This window comes from Rhinoraja longicauda, chromosome 25 (genome assembly GCF_053455715.1).
Source record: "Rhinoraja longicauda isolate Sanriku21f chromosome 25, sRhiLon1.1, whole genome shotgun sequence".
Classification (NCBI taxonomy): Eukaryota; Metazoa; Chordata; class Chondrichthyes; order Rajiformes; family Arhynchobatidae; genus Rhinoraja; species Rhinoraja longicauda.
The window spans coordinates 19,548,002-19,562,728 of record NC_135977.1 but is presented as its reverse complement, the minus strand read 5'-3'; the positions used below and the strand labels follow the sequence as shown (position 1 = coordinate 19,562,728).

Sequence of the window (14,727 nt, the reverse complement as noted above, 5' to 3'; positions counted from 1 at the left end):
CCAGTTTCCTCCCACATCCCAAAGATGTGTGGGTTTGCGGATTAATTGGCTGCTGTAAATTGTCCCTGTGGTAAGGGATAGCACTAGTGAATGGGTGAATGGTGGTCAGCGTGCATGCAGTGGGCCGAGGGGCCTGTTTCCACGCTGTGTTTCTAAATTAAACTAAATTAAATTAGACAATAGACAATAGGTGCAGGAGGAGGCCATTCGGTCCTTCAAGTCAGCACTGCCATTCAATATGATCATGGCTGATCCTTCTCAATCAGTACCCCGTTCCTGCCTTCTCCCCATACCCCCTGACTCCGCTATCCTTAAGAGCTCTATCTAGCTCTCTCTTGAATGCATTCAGAGAATTGGCCTCCACTGCCTTCTGAGGCAGAGAATTCCACAGATTCACAACTCTCTGACTGAAAAGGTTTTTCCTCATCTCAGTTCTAAATGGCCTACCCCTTATTCTTAAACTGTGGCCCCTTGTTCTGGACTCCCCCAACATTAGGAACATGTTTCCTGCCTCTAACGTGTCCAACCCCTTAATAATCATATACGTTTCGATAAGATCTCCCCTCATCCTTCTAAATTCCATTGTATACAAGCCTAGTCGCTCCAGTCTTTCAACATATGACAGTCCCCCTATTCCGGGAATTAACCTAGTAAATTAAAGGATAAGTTTAGGTAGGGAGAGAGAGAGGAAAGGAACAACTTGTAAAATACATTTGGACAGGCACATGGATAGGAGAGGCTTAGAGGGATATGAGTCAAATGCAAGCAGGTGAGACTAGCATAGATGGGGCATCTTGGACAGCATGAGCATGTTGGGATGAGGGGTCAGTTTCCATATTCTGTGGCTCTGTGACAACATGGCTCTATGATTCCCTGGATTGTACAGACACTAGGAATGCATGAAGAGTTCTTGGACAGTTTTTGATTTGTGCATATTTTTTATTCTGAATAAAGTTTAATTCTGAAATAAATTGTGTCTTCGTTTTAAACGCTCCCCAGTTACAGGGCAGTGATACGACCAACTTATAGACTGACGTACAAAACAGTGACGGCAGTGGAGTGGAAATGCTGTGCTGGCTTCAGAGGGAGCAACTGTGAGGAAGGTAAGAGATACCCTTGCCATGCGCTGATTGTACAAAGTGAGATCACCTTTGTGTGTTGCCAACTGAGTACACCACGTGCCTCCTCCAGAGATTAAATGCTGGGGCAGAGAACTTTGGTTCTTAATTGGATCGTTTCTCTCAGGCGTGGGAGGCTGAGGGAAGACCTGAGAGAAGTCCATAAAATCATGAGAGGCATAGACAGGGTAGACAGTCAGAACTATTTTCCCCAGCGTGGGAATGTCAAAGACTTGAGGGCATAGCTTTAAGGTGAGTGGGGCAAAGTTTAAAGGAGATGCGTGGGGCAAGTTATTTTACACAGAGGATGGTGGGTACTTGGAACGTGTTGCCAGGGGTGATGGAGGAGGCAGGTATGAAGGTGGCATTTAAGAGACTTTTAGGTAGGCACATGGATATGCAAGGAATGGAAGGATTAATGATCGCGTGCAGGCAGAGGAGATTAGAGTAATTTGGCATCAGGTTTGGCACGGGACACTTTGGGCCGAAGAGCCTATTCTGTTCTGTGTTCTGTGTTCTTATACAAAACAATCAGTAATGATTCACAATACCGGGGATAGAGCTTTTACACCTCATCCCCTTTTAAATATTGAAGTGTATTTTTGGGCGCTGGCTAAACTCAGACCCGAATGGCTCAGTGCTGATGCAGATTCATGCAGACAGGAAGTCCACTGGCCGTAAGCAAATCCCTTGTTGCGATTCATTTACGTAATTATTCACAGCCTGTCTGCAGCTCTGGCCTAGCACAGACTGTAGCAGGAGAGATATGGTGGTGTCGGCAGAATTTAAAGATACAGTACCAACCAAAGGACTTCCTGGCCCTTTGCACGGATGGGTCCTTTATTAATTGGTCTGTAGAAAATTGAAAGTGTATCGTAATTTTGCTGGTGGCTGCATCAAAACTGGGAATGAGTTTAGTGTGAGGCTTGAGGAAGTGCTGGCAATCTCGATACATGGAACAACCTAGAACCGTACAGCACAGGCCCTTCGGCCCACAATGTCTGTGCTGAAACCATCTCTTATCTGCCTACACATAATCCATATCCCTCCATTCCCTGCACATTCATGCGCCTATCCAAAAGTCTATTAAACGGCACTATCGTATCTCCCTCCACCACCAGCTTGACAGATTCTTGATTAGTGCGGGTGTCAGGGGTTATGGGGAGAAGGCAGGAGAATGGGGTTGAGAGGGAGAGATAGATCAGCCATGATTGAATGACTGAATGGACATGATGGGCTGAATGGCCTTATTCTGCTCCGAGAACTTATGAACCACCCTAGCAGTTCCAGGCACCCGCAACCTTTGGTGTAAAACAAAATTGCCCCGCATATCTCCTTTAAACCTTGCCCCTTTCACCTTAAAGCTACGCCCTCAAGTCCTTGGCATTTCCACCCTGGGGAAAAGGTTCTAACCGTCCACTCTATCTGTGCCACTCATGATTTTATATACTTCTGTCAGGTATCCCCTCAGCATCCGGCATTCAGAAAAAGGCAATCCGTGACAATATGTGGGCGTAAAGGGCTCTGGGCAGGTTACGGAGTAGAGCGGCCACTGTCCCCATTCCCTGGTTGAACGGTGAGCTGCAACAGATGGATCTGAGAAGGGTGCTCCACTCTGGCACCCTTGGGTGCAGCATGCCAAACACGGGGAAAGCTGTCAGCAGAAGCCACTTTGCTGCCACAGATCTACGTTGAAAGTTGGACGCAAGGTCCTTCGAACTGCTGACAAAGCTCTTCAGCTGCTCCCTGTTGACCTGGAACTATTTAAGGAAGTTGGCTTCCTCCATTAGTTGGGCAGGAGGCCAAAGCCTAGAGGTCTGGCAAGTGTGGGCGATGGAGCAGAGGTATTCTTATTGAGAGGCAGCGCCAAACTTTATCAGATCTTTCACGTCTTTCTGTTCACTTTAAAATCAAGAATCAAAATGTTCTGTTGGAAATAGTCTGCGGTTTAATTCGTTTGCCTATCCGTTCTGTTTATTTGATGATAAAAAAGTTAAAGAAAAATGTTCCACCTTCATAACAAGGTTCCTGATTACAACGAGCATTAAAACAGATTGCTGTTTTTAAAAACTAATTTGGTGCCATTTCAGTGGGAAAGCTTAAGTGAGAGCACTTTGTACTGGAAACTATCCCTCCCCCATCCGTGCATGTTGAATAAATTGTATTATCGTTCGTAGCTTGTGGGCTTGAGACTTTACAACCTATTTTCTATAACACACCACCATTTTAACAATGGTTTGCAATGTATGTCAGTGGGGAAATGCTCTAGCCTGGGGCTTCGTTCTCTAATCTTGATTTCCTCTTTTAATTTGATTCTGAGAATTTGTTCCAGTCTTGGTTTCACGTCGTAAAGAAAATGGGGCTCCAAGAATTGTGGTTACCTGCCAATCTTCTGATTTAATGAGAACTAATTACGTTATAAAAGATGGACATTTGATTTATGAAAGTGTTCTCCTTTCAGTAAATGTGTTGTTGTACGTTCATATTCACAAATAAATGTTTGCCTACTATAATTCTTCATAATTTCCTGGAGTAATTCCGCCTCACAAATGACTCCAAATGCATGCAATTATACTTGTCCTTTGAATTTTATGCGCTCCATTTCCTTGATCCACTTTATGTGTGTAGTGCATTTGCTGTGTGATATGTGCCTTATTGCAAAAAGCATTTAACGACATACCAAGGCAGTTTCCTTTGATGGACTCAATTGTCCATTCAAGGACCACATATAATTACTGCGTTATTTAATGGATTTTTTTGCTATAGGCTGGAAAGTAAGATTGCTGTAAAGTTTTGAATTGTGCCCTTAAGGGGAATAAGGCATTGTTTAATTGCCTTACCTTGCTTTGGTTCAGTGAAATGCCTAAAGTTCTGTATTTGCCTTCTTTGAGCGATTATTGGCTTATCTTTTTCTAAATCCGTCGTAAGATATTAATCGCTGTGCCTCTATGCTTTCTTTTTCTGTTTCACCTCGTTTGATAAATGCTTTTGGGATGTGTATCTCTGTATATTCGTAGTTGAACTTCTAATCTAATTTGTGATTACAGAAAGAATCTCCACATGAGAACCATTTAATACCAGTCAGTTTTCTTAAGTGCAGATTTTTATTATTTGCCTATTGCCAGCAAATCTGTATCATTTCACGACAATTATCTTCAATTTATGTGCACAGTTTTGTTTATAAAATGGGGTTTAGAGAGCAATTAAAACAAACAGCACAGCTGGTAAAGCCACTGCCTCATAGTACGCCAGAGCCAGGTCGGGTGCTGTCTGTGTGGAGCTTGCACGTTCTCCCTGTGACCGTGTGCGTTTCCTCCAGGTGCTCCGGTTTCCTCCCAAGGCCCAAAGACGTGCGGGTCCGTAGATCATTTGGCCCTCTGTAAATTGCCCCTAGTGGGTAGGCAGTAGATTAGAAATAGAGATTACAGAGAACTAGTGTGAAACGGTGATTGATGGTCAGCATGGACTCGGTGGGCCGAAGGGCCTGTCTCCATGTTGTATTTTTCAACAAAACTAAAGAGCAAACTTTGTCTTTGTCTGCGGCACGGTGGCGCAGCGGTAGAGTTGCTGCCTTACAGCGAATGCAGCGCCGGAGACTCGGGTTCGATCCTGACTACGGGCGCCGTCTGTACGGAGTTTGTACGTTCTCCCCGTGACCTGCGTGGGTTTTCTCCGAGATCTTCGGTTTCCTCCCACACTCCAAAGGCGTACAGGTATGTAGGTTAATTGACTGGGTAAATGTAAAAATTGTCCCTAGTGGGTGTAGGATAGTGTTAATGTGCGGGGATCGCTGGGCGGCGCGGACTCGGTGGGCCGAAGGGCCTGTTTCCGCGCTGTATCTCTAAATCTAAAATCTAAATCAAACAAATGCCTACATTTCTGTGATCTGGGCACACAGGTAGGCTTTGTCCCTGAGATTAGGTAATTGAACAAAAAGTTGAAGATTTTCATTCATATTTTTGCAAAGCAGGATCGAAATGAAACTCCCAGAGTATTTGCTCAAGCCATTAATGACTAAGTCTGTTTTGACTCCTTAGTACTTAAAATATATAGGGAAACATAAAGGGCTCATCCAGTTAATCAACTACTCCTAGTATTATGCAGCTGGATCATACAAATGAGTCTCCTCCTCACACGACATTCACCATTGGTAATGTGCAGTAGGGGTGATATAATCACTATGATGTCCAGCCACGGAGATTGATTTGGTTTAGTTTGCCAATACAGCATAGGATCAGGCCCTTCGGCCCACTGAGTCCATGCTGACCATCGATCACCCGTTGACATTAGTTCTAAGTTATCCAACTTTTTCATCCACCCCCTACACAGTTAGTGCAATTTACAGAGGGCCAATTAAACCTACAAACCCGCACGTCTTTGTGAAGTGGGAGGATACCGGAGCACCAGGAGGAAACCCACGCAGTCACACGGAGAACGTGCAATCTTCACACAGGCAGCAGCCAAAGTCAGGATCGAACCCAGGTCTCTGGCACTGTGAGGCAGCAGCTCTGCAATGGGTTCAGTTTTATTGTCCTGTTCAATGTGCAGTTTGGTTGCTGGAACTTGGACAATGAGAGGATCTGTTTCCGTCCTGTGCTTCCGCGTTGAATTGTGAACATTATGTAAATGCACTACATTGCAGCCAATTCTTAGCGAGCTGAGATAACCAATCCTTCACTAAAGGGAGGGTTGTGGAAAAACTGAAATGGAACATACTAACAGAAAAAGCTGAATAAAATTTGGCTCTGTATCTAACCTATTGTGCTGTCTCACATTCTACTCTTGCTGAGAAATAATTTTTAATCTGTGTTGTGCAATAAAAAATTGCAGTCTTTTTTAAAAAGATGTATTAACTTAATTGCTGTTTTTCATGTTTGCACAATATATATTGTGACATGAATCTGATCATATAATGGGTGAGTGGGCACAAAATATTGTTGCCTACATTTTAGAGAGGGGCTGGTCATATGGTACAATTCTCAAAGAGGTATCACTCCAACTTACAAGAATCGTATACAATTTACAACATCACACGTCACAAATGCAGAAAAATTCTCTCCGATGTTGGGGGAGTTCAGAACCAGGTGTCAATGTTTAAGAATAAAGAGTAAGCTATTTAGGACTGAGATGAGGAAGAACTTTTTTCACCCAGAGAGTTGTGAATCTGTGGAATTGTCTGCCACAGAAGGCAGTGGAGGCCAATTTACTGGATATTTTCAAGGGAGAGATAGATATAGCGCTTAGGGCTAACGGAATCAAGAGATATGGGGAGAAAGCAGGAACGGGGTACTGATTTTGGATGATCAGCCATGATCATGTTGAATGGCGGTGCTGGCTCGAAGGGCCGAATTTTTTTAACATTTTTTTTAAATCAAAAAATACTTTATTCCAGTAATAAATATTTACAAAACATCATCTTTTTAACAACCCCATCCGACATTTCCGGAGGTTACACTTTCAATACAGTTATTCACTTCCAAATTTACAGACATTTACACAGTATCCCTTATTTGGAGGGGTGTCTCCACCACACACTGCCCCCCATGTCCAGCAACGGAAGGACCCTAGACTGTGGTCCTCCCCCACAGAGCCTTGGCGTTGGCTGCACCGAGCTTCAGTGCGTCCCTCAGCACGTACTCCTGCAGCCTGCAGCGGGCCAGTCGGCAACATTCCCCGACAGACAGCTCGCTCCGCTGGGTGGTCAACAAAGCTCGGGCAGACCAAAGAGCGTCTTTCACCGAATTGATGACCTTCCAGCAGCACTCGATGTCAGTCTCCGAATGCGTCCCTGGGAACAACCCTGCACCTATTTTCTAGGTTTCTATGTTAATATCAATCAATCACATATCAATCCAACCTACAAGAATAACACACACTAACATCCACACGTGTTGCGTGTTAGCGCACACAATTCTACAATGTTGATTTGACACCATGTTTTAAATTGTACCATGTGACCAGCTGCTATTTGTAACTAAGACAACAACATTTTGTGTGACCAAAAAGAGACAAGGTGCTGGAGTAACTCAGCGGCTCAGGCACCATCCCCGTGGAACATGGCTGGGTGATGTTTCAGATCAGGACTCTACTTCAGACCGTCTAAAACGTCACCCATCCATGTTCTCCAGAGATGCTGCATGACCTGCTAAGTTACTCCAGCACTTTGTGTCCATTAGTTAGCCAGAGGGTGGTGAATCTGTGGAATTCTTTGCCACAGACAGCTGTGGAGGCCAAGTCATTGGGAATTTTTAAAGTGGAGATTGATAGGTTCTCGATTAATAAGGGCATCTAAGATTACGCGAAGTCAGAAGGATGGGTTGAGAAGGAAAGATTGATCAGCCATCAATATCAATAGTCAATAGTCGTTTATTTGTTACATACACATAAATGTGTAGTGAAATGAAACATTACCCGCAGTTGAACAATAAGACCAATAAGAATAATCAATAAAATTGCAATAACACATACAATCACAACTAACACCAAACAAAAAGAAACATCCATCACAGTGAGTCTCCTCCAGTCCCTCCTCACTGTGATGGAAGGCCACAATGTCTTTTTCTCTTCCCCACCGTCTTCTCCCGCGGTCAGGCTGTTGGAGTTGCCACGTCGGGGCGGTCGGGGCTCCCGACATTGAAGCCCCCGCTGGGCGGTGAAAGGTCCATGGCCTATTTCAGGGCCGACCCAAGCCCCGTGATTCGGGGCGGGCGAACACGCTGCCTCTGCCGCTGCCGGAGCTCCCGATGTTGGCCCCCACCCAGGGTGGAGTAGACTCAATGGACCGAATTGTCATCCATCCTAATGGTTTATGGCTTATAACCCACTTGGGAACCATTCTCTGAACTTCTTTTAATGCTTCAATATCCTTCTTTAAATGCGGAGACCATGCCTTGCATGACACTCGAGATGTGGACTTGCCACTCTGTATGTAAATGAAACATAACCTCTTTGCTTTTTAATACATGAAATATGTGTGGCATAGATGATGAGAAAATCTTAATTCAAGTTTTCAGTCCCAGTTAATAAAAATATTTGGTGGACGCCAATCCTTTAAGAATTCCTCTAAGTGTTTCTTTAGGAATTTAGTTACTAATGTGGGCAGAAAATTTTGGCTAGTTTAGTTTAGTTTAGAGATACAGCGCGGAAACAGGCCCTTCGGCCCACCGAGTCCGCGCCGACCAGCGATTACCGCACATTAACACTATCCTACACATACCAGGGTATATTTACACATTCGCCAAGCCAATTAACCTACAAACCCGTACGTCTTTGGAATGTGGGAGGAAACCGAAGATCTCAGAGTAAACCTGCGCAGGTCACGGGGAGAACGTACAAACAGCACCCGTAGTCAGGATCGAACCCGGATCTCCGGCACTGCAAGCACTGTAAGGCAGCAATTCTACCGCTGTGCCACCGTAGCGCACTTTTGGGAAGGCTCAGAAATTAGCAGTACTTAGGAATCTGGATTTTGATTTAACTAGATTAAATCACAGAATATTGCCTTTATTAAATTGGTATGGAAGACTTGTTATATGCTAGCAACTTAATAGTTATGATATTATCTGCCCTTATTAAACAAAAATGTTAACAGTTCAAAGTCTGTAGTTTTAGTTTATGTTTGTGTACACGTAAAGGGAATTTGGAAAACCCTCTGGACTCAATGGACATAATAATATCCTCAAGTGTACTTCATATCGTAAGCCTGTGCCAATCTTTGTCATCGACCCTAAACAAATTCCACTTTTGAGCTTTCTGTGCTGCATGTAACTACTATTCCGACTTTGCTTCTTGGTCCTTTAACGTTGAAGAAGACTCAATGTGTGGTCAGAAAATAATTCAATGTTGCGCTTGGTGAGATTTTCTATCTGGAAGCCGGGAAAGGTTTCTGCCTGAGCTGTGTTGTTGATGTTGACGTACTGTGGTTGGAGAGAGATAACAATAATCATCAGAGAAACCATGTACAAATCCATGTGGACATTAATCCATAAAAGCGTACACCATAAGATTTAGGAAGAGCATTTTCCCCGCTGTAATCAGACTACTGAGTGACCCTGGGGAATCATAGTTCTTCGGGTCTGAAGAAGGGTCCCGACCCGAAATGTCATCCATCCTTTTTCTCCAGAGATGCTGCCCGACCCGCTAAGTTACTCCACCACTTTTTGTCTATCTTTGCGATAACCCAGCATCTGCAGTTCCTTCCGACATATACTGAATGATTCTCCCAGAAGCTAGGATGTGGTCCCAATCTTCCAACCTACCTCACTGAAATCTTGTACCTTTTCTCTGCAACTATAAACTACAATGCTGTGACACTATATTCTGCACACTGGGGTATTTTTCTCTTTGGTCTGCCTGTGGTATCCGTGCATGACTTGATTGTACTCGTGTGGAGTGTGATTTGACTGAAGAGCATACAAGCAACAGCTTTTCACTGTAACTCAGTGCATTTGACAGTAATAGGACCAATACCAATAAATGCAACGGCAACATAGATGATTCTCATCATCCTTTGTTTTACTTTGAGAAGTAAATACAAAACTGAAGCCAGAAATGTGAGTCCAAGTGAAATCTGGATTCATTTCCAGTTTTTAGCCGGCACAGTCCGTTGAGTTATAGTTCTAACAGTGAGAGCTGAGTGTTTCTAATGTTTTGAATGTTGGCCTAAACACTCCATGTAAAGGCTTGCCATTTCTTATTTTTGTTGCAGCATGATTTGGGATTTCTCTTCTAAGTTAAGTAAATTGTAAAGTAACATTCAAATGTTATGGTGTAGAAACGATCAACAGATTACAGGATCTGGAATCTACTTTATAAATGACAATGAAGGACTTGATCTCTTCTTGAAAACATTCTATTGCATGGCTGCAGACCATCTTTAGGGCAACACAGCGACCAAATGGGTAAAGTTGCTGCCTTACTGCACCAGAGATTCGGTTTTGATCCTGACCTTGGGTGCTGTCTGTGTGGTGTTTGCACATTCTCCCCGTGACCTCCGGGTGCTCCGGTTTCTTCCCACATTCCAAAGATGTGCTGGTTTGCGGGTTAATGGGCCTTTGTAAATTGCCCCTAGTGTGCAGGAAGTGGATGAGAAAGTGGGATGACATAGAACTAGGTAGAACCAGTGTGAATGGGTGATCAATGGTCAGCATGGACTTGATGGGCTGAAGGGCCTGTTGCCCTGCTATATCTCTGAACTAAACCATGGTGACACCACATGGTATTATTCGTGCACTCATCAGCTTCAGTTGCTAGGTTTGCCCATATGCCAGTCACTCATGTTGAACCTTGGCGTTGGGTAAGGTATCTTCAAGCCTACAGGCAGGCAGATCTTGTGTTCTTCCAGAGAGTTGCTGATGACATTCGGGAAAGGGGTGGCAGCTGGGTGTTTCTCTGCTTGGCCAGGTTAGCTAAAGCCAACCAGCTGTAGAACCTGCCGCTCTCTACTGTTCAGAAGTCATAAAAGCAAAATTAGGCCATTCAGCCCATCGTGTCTGCTTTGCCATTCAGTCATGGCTGATCTATCATTACCTCTCAACCCCATTCTCCCGCCTTCTCCCCATAACCCCTGACACTCGTACTAATCAAGAATCTGTCAATCTCCGCCTTAGAAATATCCAATGACGGCCTCCACAGCTGACTGTAACAATGAATTCCACAGATTCACCACCCTCTACAGAAATTCCTCCTCGTCTCCTTTCTAAAAGTATGTCCATTTATTCTGAGGCTGTGCCCTCTGGTTCCAGACTTTCCCACTAGTGGAAACATCCTCTCCACATCCACCCTATCCAAGCCTTTCACTATTCAGTAAGTTTCAATGAGGTCCCCATCTCATCCTTCTAAACTCCAGCGAGTACAGGCCCAGTGCCGTCAAACATTCATCATACGTTAACCCACTCATCCTTGGGATCATTCTCGTAAACCTCCTCTGGACCCTCTCCAACGCCAGCACATCCCCTCCTCAGATATGGGGCCCAAAACTGCCCACAATACTCCATAAGGGGTCTGATAAATGCTGTATAAAGTCTCTGTACAAAGTTTCAGCTGCAGAGCAATTTACCAGTGGGGGTACTTTATGGTTTTCATGGAGTCAGAGAGAGTCAAGAGTCATACAGCAAGGAAACAGGCCATTTGGCCCAACTTTCCCACGCCGTCCAACATGTCCCAACTTGTCCCACCTACCTGCATTTGGCCCTTATCATTCCAAACCTTTCCTATCCATGTGCCAGTCTTTTAAACACTGTGATGGGACCTGCATCAACTACCTCCTCTGGCAGCTCGTTCCATATACCTACCAGGCAGAAAACGTTGCCCGTCAGGTTCCTATTAAATCTTTCTCCACTCACCTTAAACCTAGGTCCTCAGAATTGGATTCCTTGGAAATGTTTTATAGCCTGAAAATTTCCTTTTGATACTATCGGGTAAAAAGTTCACATTGTTGAAAGGTTCTTCCAACAGGATGTGTCTGATGCCAGCACAGTGCTGCATTAAGCATTGGTTTATTGAAGTAATTATCCACTTGTACAGTGCAGTCCAAGTCACCATTAGTTTGGAAATATGGTGCTCCGACCAGCCTTTGACAAGGCAAGGAACTGCAGAAGTGGTTTACAAAAAATACCCACAAAGTGCTGGAGTGACTCAGCAGGTCAGGCAGCATCTCTGGAGAACATGGATAGGCGACGTTTCGAGTCCAGAATTTGATTTTGATGATGGTCAAAAACAATTAATTTCTTCAACGGTCCCGGGCAGCATGGTGGCGCAGCGGTAGAGTTGCTGTCTTACAACGCCAGAGAACGCGGGTTCGATCCTGACTACGGGTGCTGTCTGTGCAGAGTGTGTACATTCCGCGACCGCGTAGGTTTTCTCTGGGTGCTCCGGTTTCCTCCCACTCTCCAAAAACGTGCAGGTTTGTCGGTTAATTGGCTTTGGTTGAAATTGTAAATTGTCCCTATTGTGCGCTGGCGTAATGGGGATCGCTGGTCGGTGCAGACTCGGTGGGACAAAGGGCCTGTTTCCATGCTTGTATCTCTAATCTAAACTAAATCCAATCCCTTTTCCTTTCCAGCAGGATTGTTACAATCTGCTGTCGTTACCGCTCAGAACGCAGCTTAAAACACTTAAACGTGTTTAAGACTAAAAGAGGCAGAAACCTGCAACTGCCAGGGGTTTAATGAACACTCGGAGATGGCTGGGTGGTCCTCTTCCCCTGTAGGAAATCTGGATGGAGATCTTTTTTCTTGAAGGAGCAAAATTGGAACATTTTATTTTAAAAAACAAGTGGCGCATTCTTGAATTCAACAGAACCAAGAATAATAGAAGATGCAATAAAAATAATACAATAAAAGGGTGGTTCAGTACAGGCCCGGTGCCGTCAAACATTCATCATACGTTAACCCACTCATCCTTGGGATCATTCTCGTAAACCTCCTCTGGACCCTCTCCAACGCCAGCACATCCCTCCTCAGATATGGGGCCCAAAACTGCCCACAATACTCCATATGGGGTCTGATAAATGCCTTATAAAGTCTCTGTACACGTTTCAGCTGCAGATCAATTTATCAGTGGAGGTACTTTATGGTTTTCATGAAGTCAGAGGGAGTCAAGAGTCATACGGCAAGGAAACAGGCCATTTGGCCCAACTTGCCCACGCCGTCCAACATGTCCCAACTTGTCCCAACTTGTCCCACCTACCTGCATTTGGCCCATATCATTCCAAACTTTTCCTATCCATGTACCATGTACTGCTGCCTCACTGCACCAGAGACCCAGGTACAATCCTAACCTTGGGGGCTGTTGGTGTGGGGTTCGCACGTTTTCCCTGTGACCGCGTGGGTTTCCTCCCACACTCCAAAGGGCGTGTGGGATAGTAGGTTAATTGGCATTGATAAAAATTGCCCCACATGTATGGAGAGTGGATGAGAAAGTGGGATAACACAAAACTAGTGTGAACGGGTGATTGGTGTAGAATTGGTGAGTCCTTGGGCCTGTTTCCGTGCTCTATCTGTCAATTCAGTACAACCTGCCAGGACAACTGGCGGTGGTGTAGATAGCAAGGAAGGTTGTCTAAGGCTACAGGCATTGAACTGTTAAATATCACTTTTGTTTAATAAAGGCAGTTGATATAACTCTTAATTGCAAGTAGATTTCCAACCAATTTAAAAAAGGCAATATTCTGCGATTTAATCTACTTAAATCAAAATTCAGACTGCTAAATTCTGCTAGTTTCAGAGCCTTGTCAAATACGACAACATCTGAATACTAAAGCTCTCGTTTGTTTGTTCCTGAACTACAGTCCAAACGGTACACGATAGCGTGACAATTTTAGGCCCACCTTACTCACCGTCGTCCCTTTGGTGCTAATGGAAGAGGTTTCATTGAAATCAGTGTTATATTTTTTAAGTTATTCACATTTTAAAGTTTAAATCTATCTCCTAGGGAGGGAGGGAAGGAGGGAGGGGGTTGGAGGGGGGGGATGAGGATAAGGGGGTTGGGGGGTGGGAAAGGGAGGAGGGAGGGGAGGGGGGGAGGGAGGGGGAGGAGAGGAGAGGGTGCTGCACCAATGCAGGAGAGGTTTGAGCCCAACGGGTCCACTTGGTCTAGTTACTAACTAAATTCCAAAAGAAACACTTAGTCATAGACTCTACATAGAACATGGAAGGGGACAACACAAGAAAGGGCCCTTCGGCCCACAATGTCTGTGCTGAACATAGGCGATGGCATTATGTTCGGCACAGACATTGTGGGCCGAAGAGTCTTTTCTTGTGCTGTACTGTTCTGTGTAAACCATGATGACACCACATGGTAGTGGTCCATTAATCAGCCTCATGCTGTATCTACCCAGAGGCCAATTACTCGTGTTTGAACCTTAATGCTGGGTCGGCAATATCTTCAAGCCCGATTCATTCATTTGCGTTATCCATTATAAACATTGATGAACAACTATAAAACGTGCGAGAGTCACGTTCGAGGTGCTGGCAACACTGTACCAAATCACAACAAATTCACTGCCGACCACCAGGTAATATGGTATGTTTGCTGTAATTAGGGGCTGTCTCGCACTGTTATTTGAAATGCAAACAAAATTGTCAAATTGGCTCGCTGCAACAACTCTCTAAAAGCCTCAGAAGGCAGTGGAGGCCAGTTCTCTGAATGCTTTCAAGAGGGAGCTAGATAGAGCTCTTAAGGATAGCGGAATCAGGGGGTATGGGGAGAAGGCAGGAACGGGGTACTGTTTGAGAATGATCAGCCATGATCACATTGAATGGTGGTGCTGACTCGAAGGGCCGAATGGCCTACTCCTGCACCTATTGTCTATTGTCTAATTGTACACTGTTTAGTAAATTTTGAACAGCTGCGATATTCCACTGTGAATTTAATGGCAAAGAAAGCCTTGCACTCTTCCTTGTATCTTTGCCTTTTTGAAGAAATCTGGAAACACTGCCCCATTGTCTCCACCCATCAGACAGTCTTGTACCATCTGCTCCAGAGTGTCGATAAGATCCATATCTGTTTCCAACTCGGATAATTACAGGCATTGTAAAATTACCAGTGTGATCCATAGCCAAGCTGGTAAAAACCGCTGCACACGTTGGGAATGTCTGACTGCTTGAAT

At 44.6% G+C, this 14,727-nt stretch overlaps 1 protein-coding gene across 3 annotated transcripts in view; it reads left to right on the top strand.

Moving 5' to 3' along the window:
* Window positions 1–14,727, top strand: part of emid1 (EMI domain containing 1) — a 232,949-nt gene that overhangs the window by 7,812 nt on the left and 210,410 nt on the right. For all 3 annotated transcript variants that reach the window (XM_078421096.1, XM_078421094.1, XM_078421095.1), the window contains exon 3: window positions 1,000–1,103. In XM_078421096.1, the coding sequence (XP_078277222.1) occupies window positions 1,000–1,103 (104 nt within the window). The remainder of the gene's footprint in view (window positions 1–999; window positions 1,104–14,727) is intronic.